The sequence below is a fragment of the Schistocerca gregaria genome, chromosome X (genome assembly GCF_023897955.1).
Source record: "Schistocerca gregaria isolate iqSchGreg1 chromosome X, iqSchGreg1.2, whole genome shotgun sequence".
Taxonomy (NCBI): domain Eukaryota; kingdom Metazoa; phylum Arthropoda; class Insecta; order Orthoptera; family Acrididae; genus Schistocerca; species Schistocerca gregaria.
In genome coordinates, this window is record NC_064931.1 from 772453558 (window position 1) to 772480671 (window position 27114).

At 39.0% G+C, this 27114-nt stretch overlaps 1 protein-coding gene across 1 annotated transcript in view; it reads right to left on the reverse strand.

The window, feature by feature from the left end:
• LOC126298360 (uncharacterized) overlaps positions 1-27114 on the reverse strand; it is a 574913-nt gene that overhangs the window by 83409 nt on the left and 464390 nt on the right. Inside the window, exon 5 of the mRNA XM_049989660.1 lies at positions 17108-17247. Coding sequence (XP_049845617.1) covers positions 17108-17247 — 140 coding nt within the window. The remainder of the gene's footprint in view (positions 1-17107; positions 17248-27114) is intronic.

Genomic DNA, 27114 nt, shown 5'->3' on the forward strand with positions numbered 1-27114 from the left:
TATTCCATTGGAATTTGTCTGTCCATCCCCCAAGAATTTTAATCTCACAGATTTGCTCCACTGCTTCATCACCAACTAACATGGGCTTCAAGTAGGCAGGGCGGTTTTTGGATGCAGTGAAAAACAGATGAGCAGTTTTCTTTCTGTTTATTAATAATTTTTTTGTGTATTCAGAAAATTAGCCTGTTGGTAGACTGTCATTTACAACCTGAAGAGATGGAGTTCAGAAAAGCAGGTGTGTGTCATCTGCAAACAATACAGGTATGGCATTAGGCAGCTTCAGATGCTGGTGGTCGATAAATAATATGAAAGATAACGGCACTAGAACTGAACCTTGAGGGACACCATAATTTACCATAGTTTCATTGGTTGGAACTTTAATACCATCTTTGTTCGAGTATTCAACTGTCTGCCTCCTGTTAGTGAGGTATGATTGAAACTACATACTCTTCCATGATCAAAATTGTGACATTGTGTTTGCAAATGAATGTGTTCCTGCAAAAAACGAAAAAAAAATTACAGTAAAAATAACCAAAATCACAAAGTTAACTGAGCGTGTTTCTAGCCTTCAGTTAATCATTAGTGCATTGAGTAGTTATACCTCTGAACTTTGAAAAGAAATGAGTAAATCATTAGGCAAACAAAGGTCCACTTCTTTTCCACTTAAAAATTCAAATGAGTGGACTAAAATATGAGGGGGAGTTGGAAAATAAGCTTCCCCTGTCCACTATGGGCAGAGTTGTGTGATATCGGCGAAAGACGACATGGCAGGTGAATACATACGTGCAAGACACCAATACACCATTTGGTAGAGGTCGACCGCGATCAAGCAGATAGCACTGTTGCAGTGCCTGTGCAAAGTGGAGACCCACTGCTCAGCCTTTTCCCAGAGATATGGAGAGAAGGTGTGTTTTGGAGTCGTGGTCAAAGGGTGAAGTGAGAGCTGTTATCCGCTATGAATGGGCATGTGGAGTATCAGGCACAGAAATTCATAACTGCCTTGTTGAGATGTATGGGTCAAGTGTGGTGTTGAGGCAAATGGTGTGGAAATGGTGCCAGCAATTCAGTGATGGATGTCAGCAAGTGCAGGACATACCGAGACCTGGATGGATGCACATGGACACTACAGATGCAAATGTCAAGAATGTGGATGACATGATTAAAGCGAACTGGCATATCACCATCAATGGAGTAGCAGCAGAACTTGAAATCAGATATGAATGAGCTCACAAGATCATCCACAACATTCTTTGATACAAGAAGGTGTCAGCATGATGGGTGCCCCACTGACTCCGACACACACGGAACAACACATAGCATTCAGACTGGAACAGCTCATGTGTTACCATGAATCTGGCAATGACCTTCTGTTTCGGATTGTGATGGGGGATGAAATGTGGGTCCACCATTACACACCTGAATTGAAGGCTGCACCTATGGAGTAGAAACAAACATCCATAATCACCCATCCCCAAGAAGTTCAAAATCATTCCATCTGCAGGTAAAGTGCTACCCACTGTTTTCTGGGACGCCAATGGAGTTTTGCTGATGGACTTTCTGGAGGATGCAACCATCAATGCTGAGCGGTACTGTGCTACTCTGTCGAAATTGAAAGAAGTGATTTGGAAAAAGTGGCCTAGCCTTCTCAGATCTGGCATTCTGCTGTTGTATGACAATGCAAGACCACACAAGGTGATGGCAACGCAAAAGTATATTGCAGATCTTGGTTGGGAGTGCCTGTACCATCCACCTTACAGTCCGGATCTTGCACCAAGTGACTTCCATCTGTTTCCTCTCAGCAGAAGGCGCTTTGGTAGCAATGCTGACATCAAACAAGCTGTTCAATGCTTCTTCCATATGCAATGCCCTGATTTTTTCCTGGAAGGCTTTTTGAAACCTATAAAGCAGTAAGACAAATGTCTCAAAGTGCTTGGAAATTTTGTAGAAAAATAAAGATATGTCTTATCTTTAATGTCTCATTCTCTTTTTATTCTTTTCACACACAACTCTGGCAACAGTCGACAGGGGAAACTTATTTTCCAACTCCCCTACGTACCATATAAAAACAAAAGTTCGAGCACAAAAAAATCACTAGAAAGTGAAAATATCAAACAACTGATGCTTAAAAACAAACTTCAAGCTTTTTCCATGCATGAAGAGACGAACCAATACCAGTGTGTGGAAATGAATATTCAAAACCACTGTGTTGACACAATGGTGAAATATCATCTAAATTCAGCATTAGGAAAAGCAGTGGTGGTGAGAAGCTATGCATATCATCCATTATATGTAGTAATGAAATGAATGTGAAACACACTGTTAAAAAAAAAAAAAAAACATAAATCATGTAAACTGTGCATATACCCACATATCAAAGAAAAATAGTAAAATACATGTTTTTGCAGATAGCCGTGGTAAAGGATTCCCCAAAATTTTACGTAATGGTCACCAAAAACTTGATGTAACTGGCACTGTCAAACCAGGAGCCCACTTATCTGAAATTCTAAAAAAATATAAAAGCTCCTTGCAGTCTGGAAGCAACTGTATTGTGATAGGTGGTGCAAGACCACTAAAACTATAATTGATCAAATATTTTTTGTACTTGAAAACATTTGAGAATAGTGTAGAAGTGATTGAGACTGGATTCTCAGATTATGAAGCAATAAAATTTAGTATAAATAATGAACTCAGCACAAATTCCAAGGGAAGTGAGAAATATTTCTACAGAAGATTATAAATGAGGATAACAAACTGCCTATTGGCTTCTGTCTCAGGTTCTTCGGTCGACGTTCATCTAATGATTTTTCTGATATTTTCCATCACGAGTGGCTGGCAAAACATCAGAAAAATCATTAGATGAACGTTGGCAAAAGAACCTGAGACAGAAGCCAATAGGCAGTTTGTCAACAAGTGGCCACAAAAGCCTTAACAATTTTGTAAATGAGGATAACATTAGGATTTTTAATTCATGTTAAAAAATTCAGACTGGGGTTTGGATAAGTATGACAATGCAGATATAAAGTTTGAGTCTTTTTTAGCTTTTTACAAGCATAACTATGAAACTGCATTCCCTCTAAAGAAAATTAAAGTAAAAACCAGAATTAACACTTGGATAACACAAGGATAAGAAAATCTTCAGAGCAGCTTAGGAAGTTCATTAAATGAGCTAGGCAAAATCCAGCTCTGAAACAGTATGTAAAGAAAGTGTATAAGAAAGTCATTCCAGCAGCAAAAAAATTAAACAACAATTCATACATCAACAGAAACAAGGGTAGGAAGAAAAAAGAAATCAGTTTGAAATGTGATAAATGAAAACTTATGCAGAATCAAAGCAATAAACATCAACATTGTTCTTAAAAGTGAAGGCGAAACTATAATTTATCATTTAGAAATTGCCACTCTATTCAATAGCCACTATAAAATTTCAGTACAAAATCTTGTAAGAAACCAAATTCACATAATGGGTAATCATAACACCTTTGTAAATCCTAAAGCCATATTTTGTATCCTGTAACAGTACAAGTGGCAGAGAATGCAATCAGAAAACTAAAAAAAAATTTTTCTGTGGTACGGATGGCACTCCTGATAAAGTAACTGAACACCGCAAGTATATTGTTCCTCTACTCAATGATATAATTAATGCTTCTTTCAGCACTGGTTGTTTCCCTAGAGAACTTAAGCTGTCAATAATAAAACCTGTTTAGCCAACTACAGCTTATCTCCATATGCTAAAGAGATACAACAGAGTAGTCAGGCAATAACTTTTTATTTCTGAAAGCTCTAACACCAGTCAACTGAAACATCTATTTTAATATAAAGAATACTAATAAAAATAAAAGAGTAAAGCAGAGTGTCCGTGTGCTCGTCATCACAGAATAATGCTGTGTTTCATTGTGTGCATTCACAGATTTTCTCTTGTGTGTACTGAAGGCATTGCTTGGACTTCTTCAGCCTCCAGTGCTGGGGCAGTGACAGTGCTATGTCCTCTTGTGGCACTGAGACAATGTCATCTGTGTCCAGTAGTGTGGTAGGTGACACATTGTGTTCAGTGTGTTCATCGTCTTCAGTCGTTAACATAAGTGCTGGTTTGGCACGTTACAATGATACCACTTGGGTCTCCCCATTTTGGTCTATATGCATGGCATGTTTGTCTCAGGAGAGAACTCTGCAGGGCCAAGAATATGGGGGCTTGTAGCAGTGACTTGACAGTATCTGTCTCTAGCATCACATGGGTACATGACTGTAGATCTTTGTGCGCGAATGTTGTTACCGCACCATGTCTGAAGACAGCAGATGGGTGAAGTCTGGCCAAATGCTGAAGCACCATTTGCAGTACATAAGGCAATTTGGTCTGTCGTGCCCCAGTTTGATCAGCAAAGAATTCTGTGGGCAGTCTTAAGGGTTCACCATAAACCAATTCTGCAGTGGATGCTCCTAAATCTGCTTTTAATGTTATACGAAGGCCCAACAAAACCAGTGGCAAAGCTGATGACCAAAACTGTGTGAGGCACATTAAAACAGCTTGTAACATCCTATACCAGCATTCCACCATTCTGTAGCTTGTTGGATGGTAAGCTGTGGTATGATGATGGTGGAAACCACAGAGGTTGGCCACAATTCGAACTGATGCCCCTTGTCTGTGGTGACGTGTAAAGGGCAGCCGAAACATGTGATCCATGATGAAAGAAATACCCATGCCTCTGTTTCTGCACAAATGTCCAATAATGGAACTGACTCCACCCATATAACGAGGGGCTCCATTGCATTGAGGAGGTAACAGTATCCTTAGTATCCTTCCAACAGCAATACAGGTCCCACGATGTCCAGGTGCACATATGTGAAATGTTACATTGTAAGTAGGAGGTCTCCTACTGCTTTGTGCACGCATCATCCAACCTTGGCCCTCTGACAATCTAAGCATGTTTTTGCCCAACTGCAGCAGACCTTCATTATATTGGGCCACACAAATCTATCTGTCATCAGTTTGATGCTGGCATTTATTTCTGGATGAGCCAGCCCATGGATGCTGTCAAATAATTGCTGTCGCAATTTCTTAGGTTCAAAATGTCTCAGTTTTCCCTGTGATACATTGTACCAAACTTACACACGTTTACCAGCAGGTTGTATATGCTGCATACATAATGTGGCTGTGCTGTCACAATGAAATTTAGCGAGTTGTTGGTCTGTCTCTTGCACAGCAGCTAGCTCCTTATAGTCAATAGCCTGAGAGGTTGATTCCAACCAAGACAGGAAATCTGCCATGATGTTCTCAGCTCCTTTTATATGCTGCAGGTCTGTCATGGACTGAGCAATGAATTCAAGTTGTCTAAATTGTCGTGGTGAGCAGCCATCCTTGTTCCTACTGAAGGCAAAAGTAACCAGCTTGCGGCCTGTGAAAACTGTGAATGGCCTGGCATCCACTTGGCTGGAAATGTCTGACAGCTTCATAAATTGCCAGAAATTCCCTATTGTAAGTGCTTCATTTAACTTGTGATAATGTATGCTTGTAGAAGAAGAAGCCCAGGGGCTGCCAGTGGCCTTTGACATGCTGGTGTCGAGCTGTGCTAATGGCTAGCTGGCTAGCATCCACAACAGTTGCCAGTTGTGCCTGAGGAACCAAGTGTGCTAACTTCAGTGCCTGACATAGACACACCTTGGGTATGCATCAGTGTGTTAGTAAACAGTCTTTAGATGCAGTTTGTGCAATTTCTCAGATGTGGAAAAGACCAGGATATCATCGAGGTATGCAAAGCAGCATAGTAAACCTCTTAGTACTTCATCGACATACCACTGCCAAGATTGTGCTGCATTTTTCAAACCAAACAGCATACGGAGGTATTCGAATGAGCCAAATGGTGTCATGACAGCCATCTTTGGTATATCAGCAACCACTATTAGTATCTGATGACATGCTTTCTGACAATCAATGACACTAAAAATGGTTGCACCTGCCAGTAAATGCGTAAAATACCTAATATAATGGTACTGGATAGCAATTGGGAATAGCATGGGTATTGAGTGCTCAGTAGTCTCCAGGACCGGTCTTTCTTGTCTACTAGATGAAGTGGTGATGACTATGGGGTGTCAGATCTATGGATGACTCCCAAGTGCAAGAATTCTTTGAGTTCTGCCTTCACAGCGGTGAAACGATCAGGAGCTAACTGGTGTGGGAACTGAGAAGCTGGTTGACCAGATGTGGTCCTGATGTGGTGGACCGTGTTGTGTTTAACTGTCTGAGCACACAGCATGGATTCACAGTTTGCTACGTGTGGCATCACTCCCTGTCTGTCATCAAATTTAGTCAGAGAACCTAGTCCTAGGGTGCCTTTAATGCTCTGCTTATCCCAGCAGATGCTTGACAAGCCAATATCTCCTTCAACTACGTAATGAATCAAGAAATATGCACCCAGTATTGCATCTGACACATCGGCAATCACCAAAGTCCATGGTAAACGATCTTGGAAACTGAGGTCTACGTCTATTTGGCATTTTCCATAAGTCATTATTGAAGTCTGATTTGCTGATGTGAGCTTCAATTGAACTGCAAAAAGCTTAACATCGAAACTTCCAACAGGCAGTGCACTGACATCTGAGCCTGAGTCAGTTAGATAAGCATGGCCAGATTTAGTAGCGTCTGTAACAAAAAGTCGGTGGGACAGCGAAGGTAAAGAAGAAAGGTTACTCACCAGTAGTTTCCTGTCAACGCTCTAACCTTGCAGTGGTAGGTGCTGGTGCTTGAACTCGCAACCAGCAGCGCCTATGGCCAGCTGCTGTCGCCATTTAGGGGAGTGCAGGGTGATGTGCACCATGTCGCCTTGTTTCCGAAGCTGCGGTGGTACCAGCCGATATGTGCCATAGACACACTGCTATCTCCCTCACTCTTCCTGTATGTGGCTGCTTTGCCTCTGAGGAACCCTGATATTTGTTGCCGAAAGTCGTCAATGTGATTTTGTAGCTCGTCCAATTGTTGAGTAACATCCATTTGTTGGCGTCATTGTATCGCTGCAGCTTCCTGAACGTCTGTACTGCTGCATTTGAAAGTCACAGATGATGCTTGTCCTACATCTAATGAGGCATAGATCTTGTCCGCTAGTGAAAGCAATTATGAAATATTGCCTGCGTCAGAAAGCACTACACCCATTCTAACTGTCTCTGGCAACTGTATGTGCCTTACATGTTGCAGTGTCATAGCTGGCAACTCGGTGTCATCGACTAAGCTTCAAAGGTGCCACCAAAATCCTGAAGTGCCTGTTGGATACGTTGTTCCAGCGGCCAATGTAGTTGCTCAAGGAGTAACTGTTTATGTGTATACTTCTGTGTGTTGGGTGGGTGGAGGATTATATTTGCACTGATTGTTGCTGTTTACTGTCGAACGCAGTAACAGCGATCATAAATTTGGTAACTTCATTTACAATGCCATGGTGCTGGAAAGTCATATCGAGAATCGCAAGCCATAATTCCGGTTTATCAGGAATGAACTGCGGTGGGCGTATCTTCATCTTGCTAGTGTTATCTGCCAAATGGCAGATGCAATAGAAAAGTTTCAACACAGTGCTTTCCTTGTCTTCAATGTCACGTCATCAATCTTTGATGTGTTTCAACAAAGCATCGTGCCGATTCATAGTACTCTGTGTGTCACGCGGACACGCCGACTCTTGCAGTAGACGATACCAAATGGTGCTGCATTTGCTCGTCTAAAATGGAATTCAGTATACAGGGTCTTCTCTTTAGCCAACTACAGCTTACCTCCATCTGCTAAAGAGATTCGACGTAGTAGTCAGGCACTAACTTTTTGTTTCCTAAATATCTAACACCAATCAACTGAAAAATCTAAGTCAATACAAAGAATACTAATAAAAATCAATGAGTAAAGCAGATTGTCCATGCGCTCATTGTCATAGAATAATTCTGTGCTTAATTGTGCATTCACAGATGTTTTTCTGATGACTCCCACACCAGTATATAGTAACAGTGATCCTTATGATGTAAAAAACTACAGACCTTTGTCAAAGTTGTCTCTTCTCTCAAAAACTTTTGAAAGAATAATGTACGAAAGACTCTCTGCTTTTTTGAACAAATGTGGAATATTTGTCAGTGAACAAAATGGCTTTAGAAAAAATAGATCAACAGAAATCACTATTTATAATTTCCTAAAACTTGTTCTAAATTCCATTGATCATAATGAAATAAACTGTAGATTGTTTTTAGACTTATTTAAGGCAATAGATGTTATGGATCATAAAATTTTGCTTGACAAACTATACTGCTATGAAGTCCTTGACTATGTTCATATGTGGTTTAAATCATACTTACCTGATAGATACCAGAAAGTGGGAATAGTTAATGAAGGTACATCCTTCTTTTCTGGATATGAGAAAGTTACTCATGGAGTACACCAAGAATCAGTGTTAGCACCCCTGTTGTTCTTGATATTCATAAATGACTTACCAAGTTATTTAACACAAGCTGATTCTGTACTATTTGCTGATGATAGTAGTCTCTTTGTCAAAGCTCAGAATGTGAGTGCCTTAACACAAAAAATAGAAATAGCAAATGATGAAGTAGTTAAATGGTTTTGAGAAAAGAGTCCATTTGTTAATGAGAAGAAAATGATATGGATGAATTACAGGGATACTTCAAATAAAGTAATCCCTAACATAACAGTGAAGTTAGGCAAACAGAAAATAATTAAAACTTGAAATACTAAATTTTTAGGAATTTGGTTAAATGAGCATCTTGAATGAGGTAAACATATATAATGGCTCAATACAAACTAATTAAATGCTGTTACGTATTATAAGAATGCTAAAAAATTCCTGCAGTGAAGAAACGGTGATGAGTGCCTATTATGCATTTAAGCATACTCTACTGCAATGTAGTGTCATATTTTGGGGTTTTTTGAGTCTAGTAATTCACAAATGAGCAATAAGAACCATAAAAGGGATTGCACCTAGGGAGTCCTGTAGGGAAAAATTAAAATAACTGAAAGTTATGACTCTTCCATCTAGTTATAGCTATGAAAGTATATGCTTTTTAAACTCCCATCCTCAGCTCTTTTCTTTGAACAGTAATCACCACAACTATGAAACTACACACAAAACTGACTGCCATTGAGAAGTACATAAGAAAGCCCTGTATCAAAAAAGCGTGATATATCATACCAAAATTCTTATTAGTGCCCTTCCCTTAAGAGTTAAAAATATACGAAAGCTGCAAATTTTTAAAAATGAGCTTCACAAAATACTTTTAAGTGAAAGCTTTTACAGTTAAACTTAGCCATATCTCACTGAACATAATGTAAACTTAGAATTTGTTTGGTTTATGTATTTGGTTATCTGTATGATTTTATATGTACCCGTATGATTTGCTTCTGTTTATGTACTTAATTATTTGCATGAGTTGTATACAGACACTATTATTTAATTTCTTTTTCATGTCAACATATGACAAGTCCTATATCATTTTACATGATAAAATGGATGATCAATAAAAAACAATATCTACTGTAATGAAAGTGGGTGGGCAATGTGGGTTCTGAAAGACAAACTTAGAAATAACCCACAAATTACCTTCTTTGTTGTTGCTATTCCATGGAGGCATGATTTAATAGAAATGTTGTTTGTTAATATTGAAATCATGAATACCTACATAAAACTATGAAAAGTTGTAAATTATTTCCCAATGCAAGCTTCATACCAGCTGACAGTTCTGTGAGAGAGCACTTTACAAAACATGCTCTCAACCAAAATAGCAGGGTAAAGATGCCAAGTATCTCAATTCCCCTGCCAGCGGTAACAAGTATTGAAGACCCAACCATAACTGTCCAAACAGCAGCTTACTCAACAGGAACACAATCACAAGCTTCAGATGCAGCAACAGGGGAATTTCAAAATGTAGCCATCAAACCTGCAACTGCTGTCCCATGCATTTACCAGTAGCAATGGTAGAAATTTCATCTACTGTTGACCTTCCATCAGTGGCTCAAGATGCTTCATCAGTCTTAGTCCCTCCACAATCTACAGCAGCACAAGAACCTGCTCCACCTGATGTGTCTCCACCATCATCAGTGGTAACAGAAGCAAGCAGGTAATGCAGAACTCTACAGAATTTTTGGTACCCAGCCTCAGTTCCAGGACTAACTTAAGTAAAAAATCTGCAGTTACACTGCCTATAATCTCTTATTTCGGTTGACAACAAAACAGTGACATCAGAACAAATAGTTTAGGAAATGACAAAAATGGACCAGTTGTCTGTTTGCATTAGTGACATTCATGCAATAGACAATACCCATATATTATACCTTACTGATCATCATTTGACAGAAAGTATTGAAATGGTGCAACTATATAAGCACAGTCTAGCAGCTTATTATACTACACTCGTGCACATAAATGAAGGATAATGCTGATACATGGTGAAACAATGCTCTGGTGGGTGGTTTGTGGGTTATTTATAAGCTTACTGTACAGAACCACTCAAAGGAACATTCACTGAACACATAATAAACAGATTCAGGACGCATAATATCAGTTTGGGGGTAAAAAATAACAGGAAATTAGGGAACACATTGTGACACTCAATTGAGGCCAGGCATGAAAAGTATGAGGGCATGGGAGCTTACAGGATTAAGTGTGGTGATTGTGGAAAATTTTATGTAGGACAGACTCATAGGATCTTCATAAAACATATTGGAGAGCACGCATATGACAGCAATGAAGGCTATATAAAAAGGCATCTTTTATGAAACAATCACATATTAGGCAAAATTCAAATTAACCTTAAAGTTCTGCACAGTATTCCTAAGGCGCTGTTGTTAAACATGCTTAAGAACTTGGACAGTTTACAGAGTAAAATGAAATCATGAATACCTACATAAAACTATGAAAAGTTGTAAATTATTTCCCAATGCAAGCTTCATACCAGCTGACAGTTCTGTGAGAGAACCATGGACCATGGACCTTGCCGTTGGTGGGGAGGCTTGCGTGCCTCAGCGATACAGATGGCCGTACCATAGGTGCAACCACAACGGAGGGGTATCTGTTGAGAGGCCAGACAAACATGTGGTTCCTGAAGAGGGGCAGCAGCCTTTTCAGTAGTTGCAGGGGCAACAGTCTGGATGATTGACTGATCTGGCCTTGCAACATTAACCAAAACGGCGTTGCTGTGCTGGTACTGCGAACGGCTGAAAGCAAGGGGAAACTACAGCCGCAATTTTTCCCGAGGACATGCAGCTTTACTGTATGATTAAATGATGATGGCACCCTGTGGGTAAAATATTCCGGAGGTAAAATAGTCCCCCATTCGGATCTCCGGGCGGGGACTACTCAGGAGGATGTCGTTATCAGGAGAAAGAAAACTGGCGTTCTACGGATCGGAGCGTGGAATGTCAGATCCCTTAATCGGGCAGGTAGGTTAGAAAATTTAAAAAGGGAAATGGATAGGTTAAAGTTAGATATAGTGGGAATTAGTGAAGTTTGGTGGCAGGAGGAACAAGACTTCTGGTCAGGTGATTACAGGGTTATAAACACAAAATCAAATAGGGGTAATGCAGGAGTAGGTTTAATAATGAATAGGAAAATAGGAATGCGGGTAAGCTACTACAAACAGCATAGTGAACGCATTATTGTGGCCAAGATAGATACGAAGCCCACACCTACTACAGTAGTACAAGTTTATATGCCAACTAGCTCTGCAGATGACGAAGAAATTGAAGAAATGTACGATGAAATAAAAGAAATTATTCAGATAGTGAAGGGAGACGAAAATTTAATAGTAATGGGTGACTGGAATTCGAGTGTAGGAAAAGGGAGAGAAGGAAACATAGTAGGTGAATATGGATTGGGGCTAAGAAATGAAAGAGGAAGCCGCCTAGTAGAATTTTGTACAGAGCACAACTTAGTCATAGGTAACACTTGGTTTAAGAATCATGAAAGAAGGTTGTATACGTGGAAGAACCCTGGAGATACTAAAAGGTATCAGATAGATTATATAATGGTAAGACAGAGATTTAGGAACCAGGTTTTAAGTTGTAAGACATTTCCAGGGGCAGATGTGGACTCTGACCACAATCTATTGGTTATGACCTGTAGATTAAAACTGAAGAAACTGCAAAAATGTGGGAAATTAAGGAGATGGGACCTGGATAAACCGAAAGAACCAGAGGTTGTACAGAGTTTCAGGGAGAGCATAAGGGAACAATTGACAGGAATAGGGGAAAGAAATACAGTAGAAGAAGAATGGGTAGCTCTGAGGGATGAAGTAGTGAAGGCAGCAGAGGATAAAGTAGGTAAAAAGACGAGGGCTGCTAGAAATCCTTGGGTAACAGAAGAAATATTGAATTTAATTGATGAAAGGAGAAAATATAAAAATGCAGTAAATGAAGCAGGCAAAAAGGAATACAAACGTCTCAAAAATGAGATCGACAGGAAGTGCAAAATGGCTAAACAGGGATGGCTGGAGGACAAATGTAAGGATGTAGAAGCTTATCTCACTAGGGGTAAGATAGATACTGCTTACAGGAAAATTAAAGAGACCTTTGGAGAGAAGAGAACCACGTGTATGAATATCAAGAGCTCAGATGGCAACCCAGTTCTAAGCAAAGAAGGGAAGGCAGAAAGGTGGAAGGAGTATATAGAAGGTTTATACAAGGGTGATGTACTTGAGGACAATATTATGGAAATGGAAGAGGATGTAGATGAAGACGAAATGGGTGATACGATACTGCGTGAAGAGTTTGACAGAGCACTGAAAGACCTGAGTCGAAACAAGGCCCCCGGAGTAGACAACATTCCATTAGAACTACTGACGGCCTTGGGAGAGCCAGTCATGACAAAACTCTACCAGCTGGTGAGCAAGATGTATGAGACAGGCGAAATACCCTCAGACTTCAAGAAGAATATAATAATTCCAATCCCAAAGAAAGCAGGCGCTGACAGATGTGAAAATTACTGAACTATCAGTTTAATAAGTCACAGCTGCAAAAATACTAACACGAATTCTTTACAGACGAATGGAAAAACTGGTAGATGCGGACCTCGGGGAGGATCAGTTTGGATTCCGTCGAAATGTTGGAACACGTGAGGCAATACTGACCTTACGACTTATCTTAGAAGAAAGATTAAGAAAAGGCAAACCTACGTTTCTAGCATTTGTAGACTTAGAGAAAGCTTTTGACAATGTTGACTGGAATACTCTTTTTCAAATTCTAAAGGTGGCAGGGGTAAAATACAGGGAGCGAAAGGCTATTTATAATTTGTACAGAAACCAGATGGCAGTCATAAGAGTCGAGGGGCATGAAAGGGAAGCAGTGGTTGGGAAAGGAGTGAGACAGGGTTGTAGCCTCTCCCCGATGTTATTCAATCTGTATATTGAGCAAGCAGTAAAGGAAACAAAAGAAAAATTTGGAGTAGGTATTAAAATTCATGGAGACGAAGTAAAAACTTTGAGGTTCACCGATGACATTGTAATTCTGTCAGAGACGGCAAAGGACTTGGAAGAGCAGTTGAACGGAATGGACAGTGTCTTGAAAGGAGGATATAAGATGAACATCAACAAAAGCAAAATGAGGATAATGGAATGTAGTCCAATTAAATCGGGTGATGCTGAGGGAATTAGATTAGGAAATGAGACACTTAAAGTAGTAAAGGAGTTTTGCTATTTAGAAAGTAAAATAACTGATGATGGTCGAAGTAGAGAGGATATAAAATGTAGACTGGCAATGGCAAGGAAAGCGTTTCTGAAGAAGAGAAATTTGTTAACATCGAATATAGATTTAAGTGTCAGGAAGTCATTTCTGAAAATATTTGTTTGGAGTGTAGCCATGTATGGAAGTGAAACATGGACGATAACTAGTTTGGACAAGAAGAGAATAGAAGCTTTCGAAATGTGGTGCTACAGAAGAATACTGAAGATAAGATAGATAGATCACGCAACTAATGAGGAGGTATTGAATAGGATTGGGGAGAAGAGAAGTTTGTGGCACAACTTGACTAGAAGAAGGGATCGGTTGGTAGAACATGTTTTGAGGCGTCAGGGGATCGCAAATTTGGCGTTGGAGGGCAGTGTGGAGGGTAAAAATCGTAGAGGGAGACCGAGAGATGAGTATACTAAGCAGATTCAGAAGGATGTAGGTTGCAGTAGGTACTGGGAGATGAAGAACCTTGCACAGGATAGAGTAGCATGGAGAGCTGCATCAAACCAGTCTCAGGACTGAAGACCACAACAACAACAACAGAGTAAAACAAAATTTTCATCAGAAATACTAAACAAACAAACAGATTTCACCAAAACCTGTTTTTCAGTCTACTTAAAGTTCTACTATATAGTTCTGCAATCATCCTAGGTCCTTGGTAGATGGAAACTCAATATAGTTTGCCTCTACATGGTATTGTTTTTGTGATAAACACTTTATCATTATGTACTTTACCCATAAAGCTGTACACCTTTCTGTGGCTCTTTAGTGTCTTTTGCTTTTTACACAAGATGAGTAAAAGTTTGATCATTAATTACACATATAGTGTCATTCGCCTGTATTGGTTATAGGCTGATGAAGGTATTTGTAAGTTGTTGCTCAGTGCTTGACATTGCGTGACACAAATTGAAAACTCTCCGCAACAGTGCTAATACAGCTATTCCACAACATTTTTGCATTATTTCATTCAAAGTCATTTATTAAAACACTTGTAGTCACAGGATTACAAACAGTTTTAAAGGATTTTTCAGTATGTCAAGATTTATCTTGTTTACCCTCCCCCCCCCCCTCCCCCCTTTTAATTGCTGCATGGGATTTGACAATGTTTGTTATTCACAGAAAACAATTCTGTAGTCATAGGACCACAGAAGCTCTTATGTACATTATTTTAAGTGTGCCAGTTGTAAACTAAACCCTTCCTGTTTTCTATTGATCTCTATAATTTTTATTAATTTTTATCAATTGGCATATGTACAATTACAGCTTGTGGTTTGTTATATAGTTATACCTATTTCTGTAAGAGTTATCTTTGATTGCTGGAAAAAACTGTGACATGTAATGTAAGTAAAAGGAAACAAGTTATGTAACATAGCATAATTGACAATGTACCATTAGCAGTAATATTGCACTGGTTTTTATATGACTGTATTTTGGATGGTGCTTTAATGAAACTGATGTTTGCAAGTTAAGGAATTTTAATTAGATAAGGCAACATGGGATGGTTGCCATATACTATTGAGGGAACTGATGTATGGGGTTCCAAAATAGTGCCTTCTCAAATTGTTTGAATTTTCTATATGGTGTTTAAGCTTTTGTTTCCATTGGCAGGAATGACAATGCATGGGTGCCAGCTGTTCTTCATAAGTGAGTGCTTGTCCCAACTGGTATTTCTAGGTACTTATGAACTTTTATGGTTGCTACCAATTTACATGCTGTAAGTTGTCAAAAAATTGTTCGTTGAAAGGCAGTAGGCCTCATGTACCCTTACGCTACCCAGTGAGCTCTTCCAGTGCATTATTTTCAAGCATTCATAGACCTGTTACACATTGTTTTGTAAAGAAATACCTTTTTGTAAAACATTGTACAGTGATTTCCATGAATTGTTTCTTGATGAAATTGTTTTATAAGATATAATGATGAAAATGTAGTTGTAAACAAATAAATGTAGCATGTTTCATGTATCCAGCACAGTCTAGTGGTTTTGTCCACTTGTTTTCCAATTTGTCCCTTGGTAGCAATTTGCACTAGTCTCATGATTTAGACTGTTGACAAGACACAACATATTAATGAACAATTTTATGATTTACATGGTATGCTAGAAAGCCATAGTCTACTCATGATACTATATCTCTAGTTAATTGTCAAATACAACCTTTTTACATATAATATGATACCAGTTTTGTGTTGTATTTTATAGGCTTTGAAACTGACATAATGTCAAAGTGCATAAGGCAGTTTTGGAAATAATCAAAAGTGTGGTGAAGACATTAGAAAGTTATTGAAGTGCATACAGATAGCCACTTCATCTCAAAGCATTTTCATGCAAATTGCAGCCTCAGTTATAAACTGGTTCACAAACTCACCTGAATCTTTTCAAAATCAACGAAACATCACTCATAAAACTTTTGCTTTTGCTTTAAGTCAACATTCAGCATGTGTAGCATTCATTTTACACAAAACTTTCTTATAGTTAACTCTTCATGCAAATGTATTATTCCCTTTTCTGCCATGCCTTTGGTCTCAGGTATTTAATAAATGCTAGGCGGCATTTTTTTTGGATTTCATTTCTAGGACAGGTACAGGCACCTTTGAATTCAATTGCACATTTTGTAACTATCGAAAATGTTGATGTGGGTTCCTTATAAGCCCCCATCAACTTTGGGTGAATAAATCAACCAAAACCCAAAAAGTTATCATTGCACAGTATTACTATTTATCAGTCTGAACAAACATACACAACTTAACTCGGTTATAAAGCTGTATAAAAAGAATGATTTTGCTCATTATGATGGCACTTGACTTACTGCATTGAAAAACATGTGCTAACATAACAAAAACAAAAGTTTATTGCTATCAGTGTAACTTGGGTGCCAGGATGAAACACTTTTCTTCTTGTTACAGTAATGTGTGAACATAAAATGAGATATGAATTTTACTTCTTGTTGATCACTACGGATAGATCACAAATTTAGATTGGAAGTATTGTCAGGAAATGAACCACTGACTCATCATAGAGATCATCCTGACATTCACTTTAAGTGGTGTAAGAAATAATGGAAAACTAATTCATAATGACCAAATGGGGAACCCAGTCCCACCTAGCTTGCAAGTAGAGCATTGTAGCAACTGCACTACCTCACATGAGAATTTGATCATGTGGAAGGGTTTTCATTGTAGTATGTACATGAATAAAATGTCATTGAAGTATTAGTGTGGTGATTTAGAGTAAAACTAAAAAATAAAGCTGTTTGTATGGAAGTCTTATGACTTCATAACAATAAATCACTACTGAAATATTTTTATTTGAATTTCTAGAGTCATGTGAGATGTTAGTATTGATATTTGTGAGAACACTTATTACCTGTACTCAAACGTATTGGCATAAACAGTTAAAACCATGACAGTATCATTACTTACTGTGTTGTCCACCATTTTCTCCACATAGTTCTGATAATCCGATGCCATTTGGTAGTGAGGTGGTCACAATAAAACGGTCATTACGGCATATACCAAGTGTTCTGTGTGGCCCACTGAGAGAAAACTGTTCAAAATCCATGCTGCAAGTAAGTTTCAGCCATTACTTTTGTGGTATCATGTAAATGCAATTTAATTTTTTAAAAATATCATTAATTTATCTCTGAATGGCAGTTTTCAGATATGCATGAGATAACTACATTACACCATTTTTAGCTCTACATTTATAAGTTGGAAGTTTTGAATGATATAATTATATAGCTGGGGATGTGTGTAGGGGAGGGGGGGGAGGAGTGGAAGGTGCATAGGCTAGGTCTGTGATGCATAGGCGCTGGAGCAGTGGGCGGTGGCGCACGATGGAGGTGACTTGCAGACAAGGATTTGCATGGGTTGACAGGACAGAGGAAGATGAAACTGCTGAATGGAGGGTGTGGGGACAGTAGGTTAACAGAGACTGAGGCCATGATGGTTTTGGGAGTGAAGGATGTGTTGGATGGATAACTGCCATCTGCATAGTTCAGAAAAGGATGGTGGTGGAAGAGAGGATCCAGGTTGTGAAGCAGCTGTTGAAATCAAGCATGTTGTGCTCAGCTGTATGTTTTACCACTGGGTGGTCAACTTTGTCATTGCCCACAGTTTGGTGGGGGCCATTCATTCTGGTGGACAGCTGGTTGGTTGTCATATCAACATAAAAAGCTGTGGAGTGATTGCAGCAGAGTTTGTATATGACATTGCTGTTTTCACAAGTGACCCTGCCTCTGATGGGATAGGATAAGCCTGTGATAGGAATGGACTAGGACGTGCTGGGTGGGCTAATTGGGCAGATTTTGAATCTGGGTCTTCCACAGGGATATGATCATATCTAATAATTTAATAAAACATATGGGTGTGGAAATAAATGAAGCACTTTTTGATATTGCAAACTGCTCATTCAGAGGTGGACTGTTTCCGTGAAAAAATGAAAATTAACTAAGTAGTGCCAAGACACAAAAAAGTGACAAAGATTAGTCAAACAATTCCAGACCAGCATCCCTAATAACTGATTTCTCAAAAATATTATGGGTGCTTATGCAGAGGAGATTGATTAAATTCTTACAGAAAGACAATATTCTGGTACTGTCACAACAAAGTGCCCAGATAGGGAAATCTACAGAAACAGCTATTGACTAACAGAGTTTGTCACAGAAGCACTGGACAAAAGAAACTCTGTATCTGCTATGATGATAATGATAATTGGTTTGTGGGATATGCAGCTGTGCATGGTTATCAGCACCCATACAAATTCACAATCTCTTCACTGTCTAGTCTCACCACTTTTTCCAAATGATGATGAAATGATGAGGACACACAAATACCCAACCCTGGGGAGACAAAATCCTTGACCTGGCGGGTGTTCAAACCCATGCCCCCTTGATCCAGAGGCAGCAACAACAGCCACTAGACCACAAGCTGCAGACTGTCTGCTATGTTTCTTAAGTGGACATGCAGTGCAATAATACAATCAGTATGTGGTGACAGAATCTGGACACAACCTCATTACAAACTGTATTAATTTCAGTGAAAAAGAAACTGAAAATTCTTTGTTCTGATGACATTAGTAAAAGTAGAAAAAGTCTGGAAACACCTCATAAAAGCAAATTTATTTCAACAAAAAACATGGTTGTGGCTCACAGAGAATGACTTAATCATAAATCTAAAATGGACAATATTCATGGTGCTCACTAATAAAGAAAAAGAAGGTCATATACATTGTTTACAAATGAAACAAGATGGCAAGAAGTAACTTCTGTAAAATTTTTGGGAATAGTGTTACACAATAAACTCCAATGGAGACAACCTATAGACAATATGTGCTTAACATTAAGTTCCATAATATTTATTATGAAATAACTTGCACATTATGCCAGTAAACAACTTTTGTGTAAAGTGTACCATGGTCTTTTTAAACTATACTCAACAGTATGGAATTAGTGTGTGAGGAAACTTCAGCAGTAACCCAAAAGGAATTTTTGTATTGCTAAAGAAAGGCTTTAGGAGTATATAAAAATACTGATATTTCCATCTCTGTAGGCTACATATCAGGATAACAGTTTTGTATATAAATAGAAAAAAAGACAGATGTCCATTCACATGACGCAAGTACTCAGTACTCAGGCATACAACTGGTAACTGGTAAAGTGTCTACCTAAGAAACTATGGGATAGTACGAGTAAGAAGGCATTCCAGAAATGTTTTAAGGATTATATTGTACAGTAAGAATTTTATAGTGTAGAAGAATGAATATATGAATAGAGAATAAGTTTTATTATGAAACTTCCTGGCAGATTAAAACTGTGTGCCGGACCTGAGTTCGAGTCTCGGTCCAGCACACAGTTTTAATCTGCCAGGAAGTTTCATATCAGTGCACACTCCACTGCAGGGTGAAAATATCATTCTGGAAGTTTTATTATCATTATATATGTGTTATCGTTATCTGTGGCAAAATGACTATGGAAATAATATTCATAACAAAATATAAAACTGCACATAGATATAAATTATTGTACGTATCATATGTTCTTGTATTTTTTATGCGGTAATCACCTGATTCAATCATTATTTAAATAACTTTAAGCTCTAAATACACTCCTGGAAATGGAAAAAAGAACACATTGACACCGGTGTGTCAGACCCACCATACTTGCTCCGGACACTGTGAGAGGGCTGTACAAGCAATGATCACATGCACGGCACAGCGGACACACCAGGAACCGCGGTGTTGGCCGTCGAATGGCGCTAGCTGCGCAGCATTTGTGCACCGCCGCCGTCAGTGTCAACCAGTTTGCCGTGGCATACGGAGCTCCATCGTAGTCTTTAACACTGGTAGCATGCCGCGACAGCGTGGATGTGAACCGTATGTGCAGTTGACGGACTTTGAGCGAGGGCGTATAGTGGGCATGCGGGAGGCCGGGTGGACGTACCGCCGAATTGCTCAACACGTGGGGCGTGAGTACATCGATGTTGTCGCCAGTGGTCGGCGGAAGGTGCACGTGCCTGTTGACCTGGGACAGGACCGCAGCGACGCACGGATGCACGCCAAGACCGTAGGATCCTACGCAGTGCCGTAGGGGACCGCACCGCCACTTCCCAGCAAATTAGGGACACTGTTGCTCCTGGGGTATCGGCGAGGACCATTCGCAACCGTCTCCATGAAGCTGGGCTACGGTCCCGCACACCGTTAGGCCGTGTTCCGCTCACGCCCCAACATCGTGCAGCCCGCCTCCACTGGTGTCGCGACAGGCATGAATGGAGGGACGAATGGAGACGTGTCGTCTTCAGCGATGAGAGTCGCTTCTGCCTTGGTGCCAATGATGGTTGTATGCGTGTTTGGCGCCGTGCAGGTGAGCGCCACAATCAGGACTGCATATGACCGAGGCACACAGGGCCAACACCCGGCATCATGGTGTGGAGAGCGATCTCCTACACTGACTGTACACCTCTGGTGATCGTCGAGGGGACACTGAATAGTGCACGGTACATCCAAACCGTCATCGAACCCGTTGTTCTACCATTCCTAGACCGGCAAGGGAACTTGCTGTTCCAACAGGACAATGCACATCCCCATGTATCCCGTGCCACCCAACGTGCTCTAGAAGGTGTAAGTCAACTACCATGGCCAGCAAGATCTCCGGATCTGTCCCCCATTGAGCATGTTTGGGACTGGATGAAGCGTCGTCTCACGCGGTCTGCACGTCCAGCACGAACGCTGGTCCAACTGAGGCGCCAGGTGGAAATGGCATGGCAAGGCGTTCCACAGGACTACATCCAGCATCTCTACGATCATCTCCATGGGAGAATAGCAGCCTGCATTGCTGCGAAAGGTGGATATACACTGTACTAGTGCCGACATTGTGCATGCTCTGTTGCCTGTGTCTATGTGGCTGTGGTTCTGTCAGTGTGATCATGTGATGTATCTGACCCCAGGAATGTGTCAATAAAGTTTCCGCTTCCTGGGACAATGAATTCAGGGTGTTCTTATTTCAATTTCCAGGAGTGTATAAACAGAGAGATAAATGTGTACAAAATTACTGTCATATTTGCACATTTTTTATTTTAAATTTTAATATCTATGTTAAATATTTTAAGACATTAGATTAAGGTGACCTATCATATTACAAGTGCATACTCTGTTCATAATGTAGTAAAATGCAACCAAATAAAAATCAGTCAATCACTTAATCCCTTTCTACTTCATTTTGATCCCATTTATTTTCTCACTGCATATCTACATATTTTGTCAATAATATGCATACATATTTTTTTCAGTAGTTCCTTTTTAGCTTCCAAGATTAAGTTCCCATCAAACTAAACTATGTGGCAGATGGGTGCAAATGTTGTTTAAGATCATGTTACTGATGAAAAATTATTGAATGTTGGTGGACACTATAATGAGGTGCTATACAGGGCAAGGCAAGCAAAATAGATAGAATAATATTAGTAAAAGGATAGGTTGCTACTCACCATAAAGATGAAACACTCAGTTGCAGACAAGTACAATGAACAGACTGTTGCACATTTAACTTTCAGCCAAAGCCTTCATCAGAAAACACATTCATACAAGCAAGTACACCTCATGCACATGTGACTGCCATCTCTGGCAGCTTGTGCTTGCTCATATGAATATGTGTGTATGTGTGATTTCTTTTCTGTAGAAGGCTTTGCCCAAAAGCTGAATCTCTTCTTTGTGCCTGTCTGCAACTTAACGTGCCATCTGCTGTTGATATTTCATCAGTGGCTCAGGACCTTTCATAAGTATTGGCCCCTCCTCAGTCTTCAACAGTGAAAGACTTTACAGCAGCTTCACCATCATCAGCAGTACCAAAAGCAAACAGAAGAAGCACAAGAACCAGGAAACATGCAACTCTGCTGGATTTTTGGAACCCGGCCTCAGTTCCAATACTAACATAAGGCAGACACCTTCAGGTAGACCTGCTATAATCTCTAATTGCAGTTCACAACAAAGAAGTGCCATTGAATCAAAGAGTTTAGGAAATGACAAACTTTGCTTATTTCATCAAAATATAACAGGTCTAAGGAACAAACTGGACCAGTTGTCTGTTTGCATTTATGACAGTGATGCAATAAACAATGCCCATATTTTATGTTTTACTGAACATCATATGAAGGAAAGGATTGAAATGCTGCAACTAGACAAGTAAACCTTAGCAACTTTTTATATTAGAAGTAAAATGGACAAAGGAGGAGTGATAATGTATGTTAGAAGTAATATAGTGTACAAATCTATAGATGTAAAAAAATATTGTGTTGACCAGCATTTTGAGGCTTGTTGCATTGAAGTCCTTGTCAGTACACTGCCTATTTATGTTATTTGTGTCTACAGAGCTCCCTCAGGAAAGGTCAGTGTATTCCTCAAGCAAGTTTCATTTTTAACTTACTTGTATTTAAAAACCAAAGAAATAATAATGCTTGGTGGTTTTAATGTACAGTTTCTTACCTGGAAGAATGATACAGCAGAGTTTGAGAATGTAATGAATTCTTTCAATCTGAGGGCAGTTGTTGACTTTCCCACTTGGGTAGCAAAGAACTGTACAAATCTGATTGACAACATTTTTGTAGATAATAATAGAATCGAAAATATATTTGTAACAAAAATCTTAAATGGTCTCTCTGACCACGATGGGCAGCTGTTGGAAATATACGATGTAAGCCCTGCTAACAAGAGCAGTTCTATCAGTACACCATGCAGGTTAATCAACAGTGAGAATCTGGAAACCTTCAGTAGGCATTTGGAGCAGTTAGATTGGGAGGCAGCATTTCAGGCTAAAAATGTAAATCATAAATCCAACCTTTTCCTAAATGAATTTTTTATCCTTTTTGAAGCTGTATTTCCTAAGAAAATTTCCAAAAGCACAAACCGGAATGATTGTTGGAGACAGTGGCTCACTAAGGGAATAAAAACTTCATCTAGAAAAAAGAGAATGCCTTATGTTTCACTCAGAAATTCTGATAAACCACAGGATAGGGAACACTACAGATTGTACTGTAACATCCTAAAGAATGTTATTAAAAAATCCAAGAGTATGTTTATCAAATCCGAAATTGAAAGATCAAATAATAAAATAAAAACAATGTGGAAGGTGGTAACAAGGGAGACAAGAAAAGTTTCAGAGGATACAGACAGTATCCAAGTGTGTCACAATGGGAGCATGGTACATGAATGGGAAATAGTTGCCAATATCTTCAACAATCATTTTCTGACAGCAGCAGATCAAATTGGATATAAAGGGTCTATGGATGAAGCCATGACCCTTCTACAAAAAGCAGTGCAGAGAAAAATTAGCCTGATGTATGTACCCTACATCACAGCAGATGAGACTGAGAAGGTGATATGCCAAATAAAAGACAAAAATTCCACTGGTGTGGACAATATATCTATCAAAGTACTAAAACATTGCCACAAATATATTCTTAAGGTTCTGTGTCACATATTTAATGAATCTCTAAATCAAGGTACTGTCCCTAATAGACTAAAATTTGCAGTTTTTAAACCAATCTTCAAAAAGGGTGATAAAGCAGAGATTTCTAACTACGACCCAGTTTCATTGTAACAAGTCTTTCAAAAATCCTTGAGAAAGTTATGCACAGTAGAATCATGGCTCACCTTAATAAATATATCATCTCCTCAATAAAAATCAGTTTGGATTCCAAAAGGGCAATTCAATTGAACAAGCCATTTTCTCATTTGTCAACCAACTCCTTGAATCAATAAACAAGAAAATCTCACCAGTTGGAATCTTTTGTGATCTGTCAAAAGCATTTGACTGTGTAAATCACAAGATTCTATTAAGAAAGACTGAGCATTATGGCTTAAAAGATAAAGTAAGGAAGTGGTTTGAGCCATATCTAGATGACAGAAATCACAAGGTAGTATTAAACAATTGTGCAATGGCACCTGCCAGCTCTGGTTGGGGTACATTAAAATATGGAGTGCCGCAGGGCTTGGTGCTTGGTCCCTTACTTTTCTTAATCTTTGTAAATGACCTCCCATGGTGTGTGACCCAAGAAGCACACTTCACCCTGTTTGCAGATGACACAACCATTATGACTGACAAGGTATCCAATTGCAGTCTAGAGAACACTGTGATCAGTATATTCCAAGAAGTTTTAGATTGGTTCACTGAAAATGGTCTGTCCCTCAATGTTAATAAGACTCATTTCATTCAGTGTCAAACAGTAAACAAAAAATTGGAAAATGTTGAAATAAAATGTGGAGACAAAGCAATAGTGAAAGTTGTATCTTCCAAATTTCTGGGTTTACATATTGATAACAAACTAAACTGGTCTGTCCACATCGCTGACCTATGTAAAAGACTGAATTCAGCAGCATTTACCATTCGCTCAATTGCATCTTTTTGTGACACGGAAACAATCAAAACTGCATATGTTGGTTATTTCCATTCACTTATGACATGTTGTTGTTGTGGTCTTCAGTCCAGAGACTGGTTTGATGCAGCTCTCCATGCTACTCTATCCTGTGCAAGCTTCTTTATCTCGCAGTACCTACTGCAACCTACATACTTCTGAATATGCTTTGTGTATTCATCTCTTGGTCTCCCTATACGATTTTTACCGTCCACACTGCCCTCCAGTACCAAATTGTTGAGCATCTCATTTCCTAATCTAATTCCCACAGCATCACCCGATTTACTTTGACTACATTCCATTATCCTTGTTTTGCTTTTGTTTATGTTCATCTTATATCCTCCTTTCAAGACACTGTCCATTCTATTCAGCTGCTCTTCCAGGTCCTTTGCTGTCTCTGAAAGATTACAATGTCATTGGAAAACTTCAAAGTTTTTATTTCTTCTCCATGTATTTTAATTCCTACTCTGAATTTTTCTTTTGTTTCCTTTACTGCTTGCTCAATATACAGATTGAATAACATCGGGGATAGGCTACAACCCTGTCTCACTCCCTTCCCAAACACTGCTTCCCTTTCCTGCCCTTTGACTCTTATAACTGCCTTCTGGTTTCTGTACAAATTGTAAATAGCCTTCCACTCCCTGTATTTTACATATGGCATCATATTCTGGGGAAATCAACAACAAGCAAATAAAGTCTTTGTTGCACAAAAGTGAGTTATCAGGATTATGAGTAGAGTGCATCCTAGATCTTCTTGCAGAAATTTATTCAAACATCTGGGGATTCTCAGCATGACTTGTCAATACATCTTGTCGCTAATGTGCTTTGTGAACAAAAATTATGCAGAATGAAATTTTCACTCTGCAGCGGAGTGTGCGCTGATATGAAACTTCCTGGCAGATTAAAACTGTGTGCACGACCGAGACTCGAACTCGGGACCTTTGCTTTTTGCGGGCAAGTGCTCTACCAACTGAGCTACCGAAGCACGACTCACGCCCGGTACTCACAGCTTTACTTCTGCCAGTATCTCGTCTCCTACCTTCCAAACTTTACAGAAGCTCTCCTGTGATCCTTGCAGAACTAGCACTCCTGAAAGAAAGGATATAGCAGAGACATGGCTTAGCCACAGCCTGGGGGATGTTTCCAGAATGAAATTTTCACTCTGCAGCGGAGTGTGCGCTGATATGAAACTTCCTGGCAGATTAAAACTGTGTGCCCGACCGAGACTCGAACTCGGGACCCGAGTTCGAATCTCAGTCGGGCACACAGTTTTAATCTGCCAGGAAGTTTCAAAAATTATGCAATTTACAAAATGAATAGTACATACCACGATCACAATACAAGAAAAAAATATGATCTTCACAATGATTGAAAAAATCTCAGCATGGTACAGAAAGGAGTTCATTATTCAAGTATAAAAGTGTTCCATAAACTTCCTGTCGATATCAAATCAGTCATTGGGGATCTTACTGAATTCAAAACACAGCTAAAACTTTTTCTTTTGGATAATTCTTTCTATTCTTTACAGGAATTCTTTGATAATGTGTAATACTTCTTGAATTTGTGTTTAATTTCATGCATTTCTAATAGAACTGATTATATAGATTAGCATATCACTTTTTGACAGAATATTTTTAGATGAATTACTTTAAATTTGTTTATGTAATCATCTATGTCATTAATGCACTATTATTTATGCAGTCATCTATGTCATTACTGTAGTATCATCTGTGTTGTTATCTGAATTTTTGTGTGTAACTATTTGACATGTGGATGTCCTTTTTCATGTATCTGCTTATATATGTTAAACTGGTTGCCTCATGATCGTCTACATGTTGCTATTACTGTAATAACCTGACATGTTCTACATCCTAGTGACACATTTGCATTAAGGATCCACGGAACTCGAAAATAAATAAATAAATTAATAAAAAATATATGTTTATGGTGAATAGTGATTTATCCTTTTCTTTATATTGTTAATATTCCAACCTGGTGTTTTCACTGTTTGAAAATAGATAGCATATGTGCAGAAGGCTCTGAACTCAGTAGATTCACTATCCTGACATAGTACCATTTATTCATTATGTAATGTTGAGTAAATAGACCTTTCTGTGAACATTTACACAGGAGTCATCCCCACATTTGTGTGCTGACACAGTTTTTATAAGATTAAAAGTTAAACTCCTTGCTATTAACCAACAGATAAACTGTTCAGCAAAACACTTTGCTGTGTTTGGTATGTATGAGCACAGATCTTTTATTATTATTTTTGTTCTGAAGGGCATTTTACTTTGATAAACCACTTCTGCAGCTTGTGAGTGTGTTGGATACTGAACCATGTGTAATTCTATAATTGAGTTTTTCTACACTCCGAACTTTGGCGCAGCCTGTTATAGTCACCACATATCCCTGTTATTAAATTATGATTCCAATCACACACATAAAGTGTCATTTATATCAAAAGTGTTAGTTAACCAAGTAAATTTTTATGTGTTATAGAATCAAAAGGTTTGATAACCTCTCGT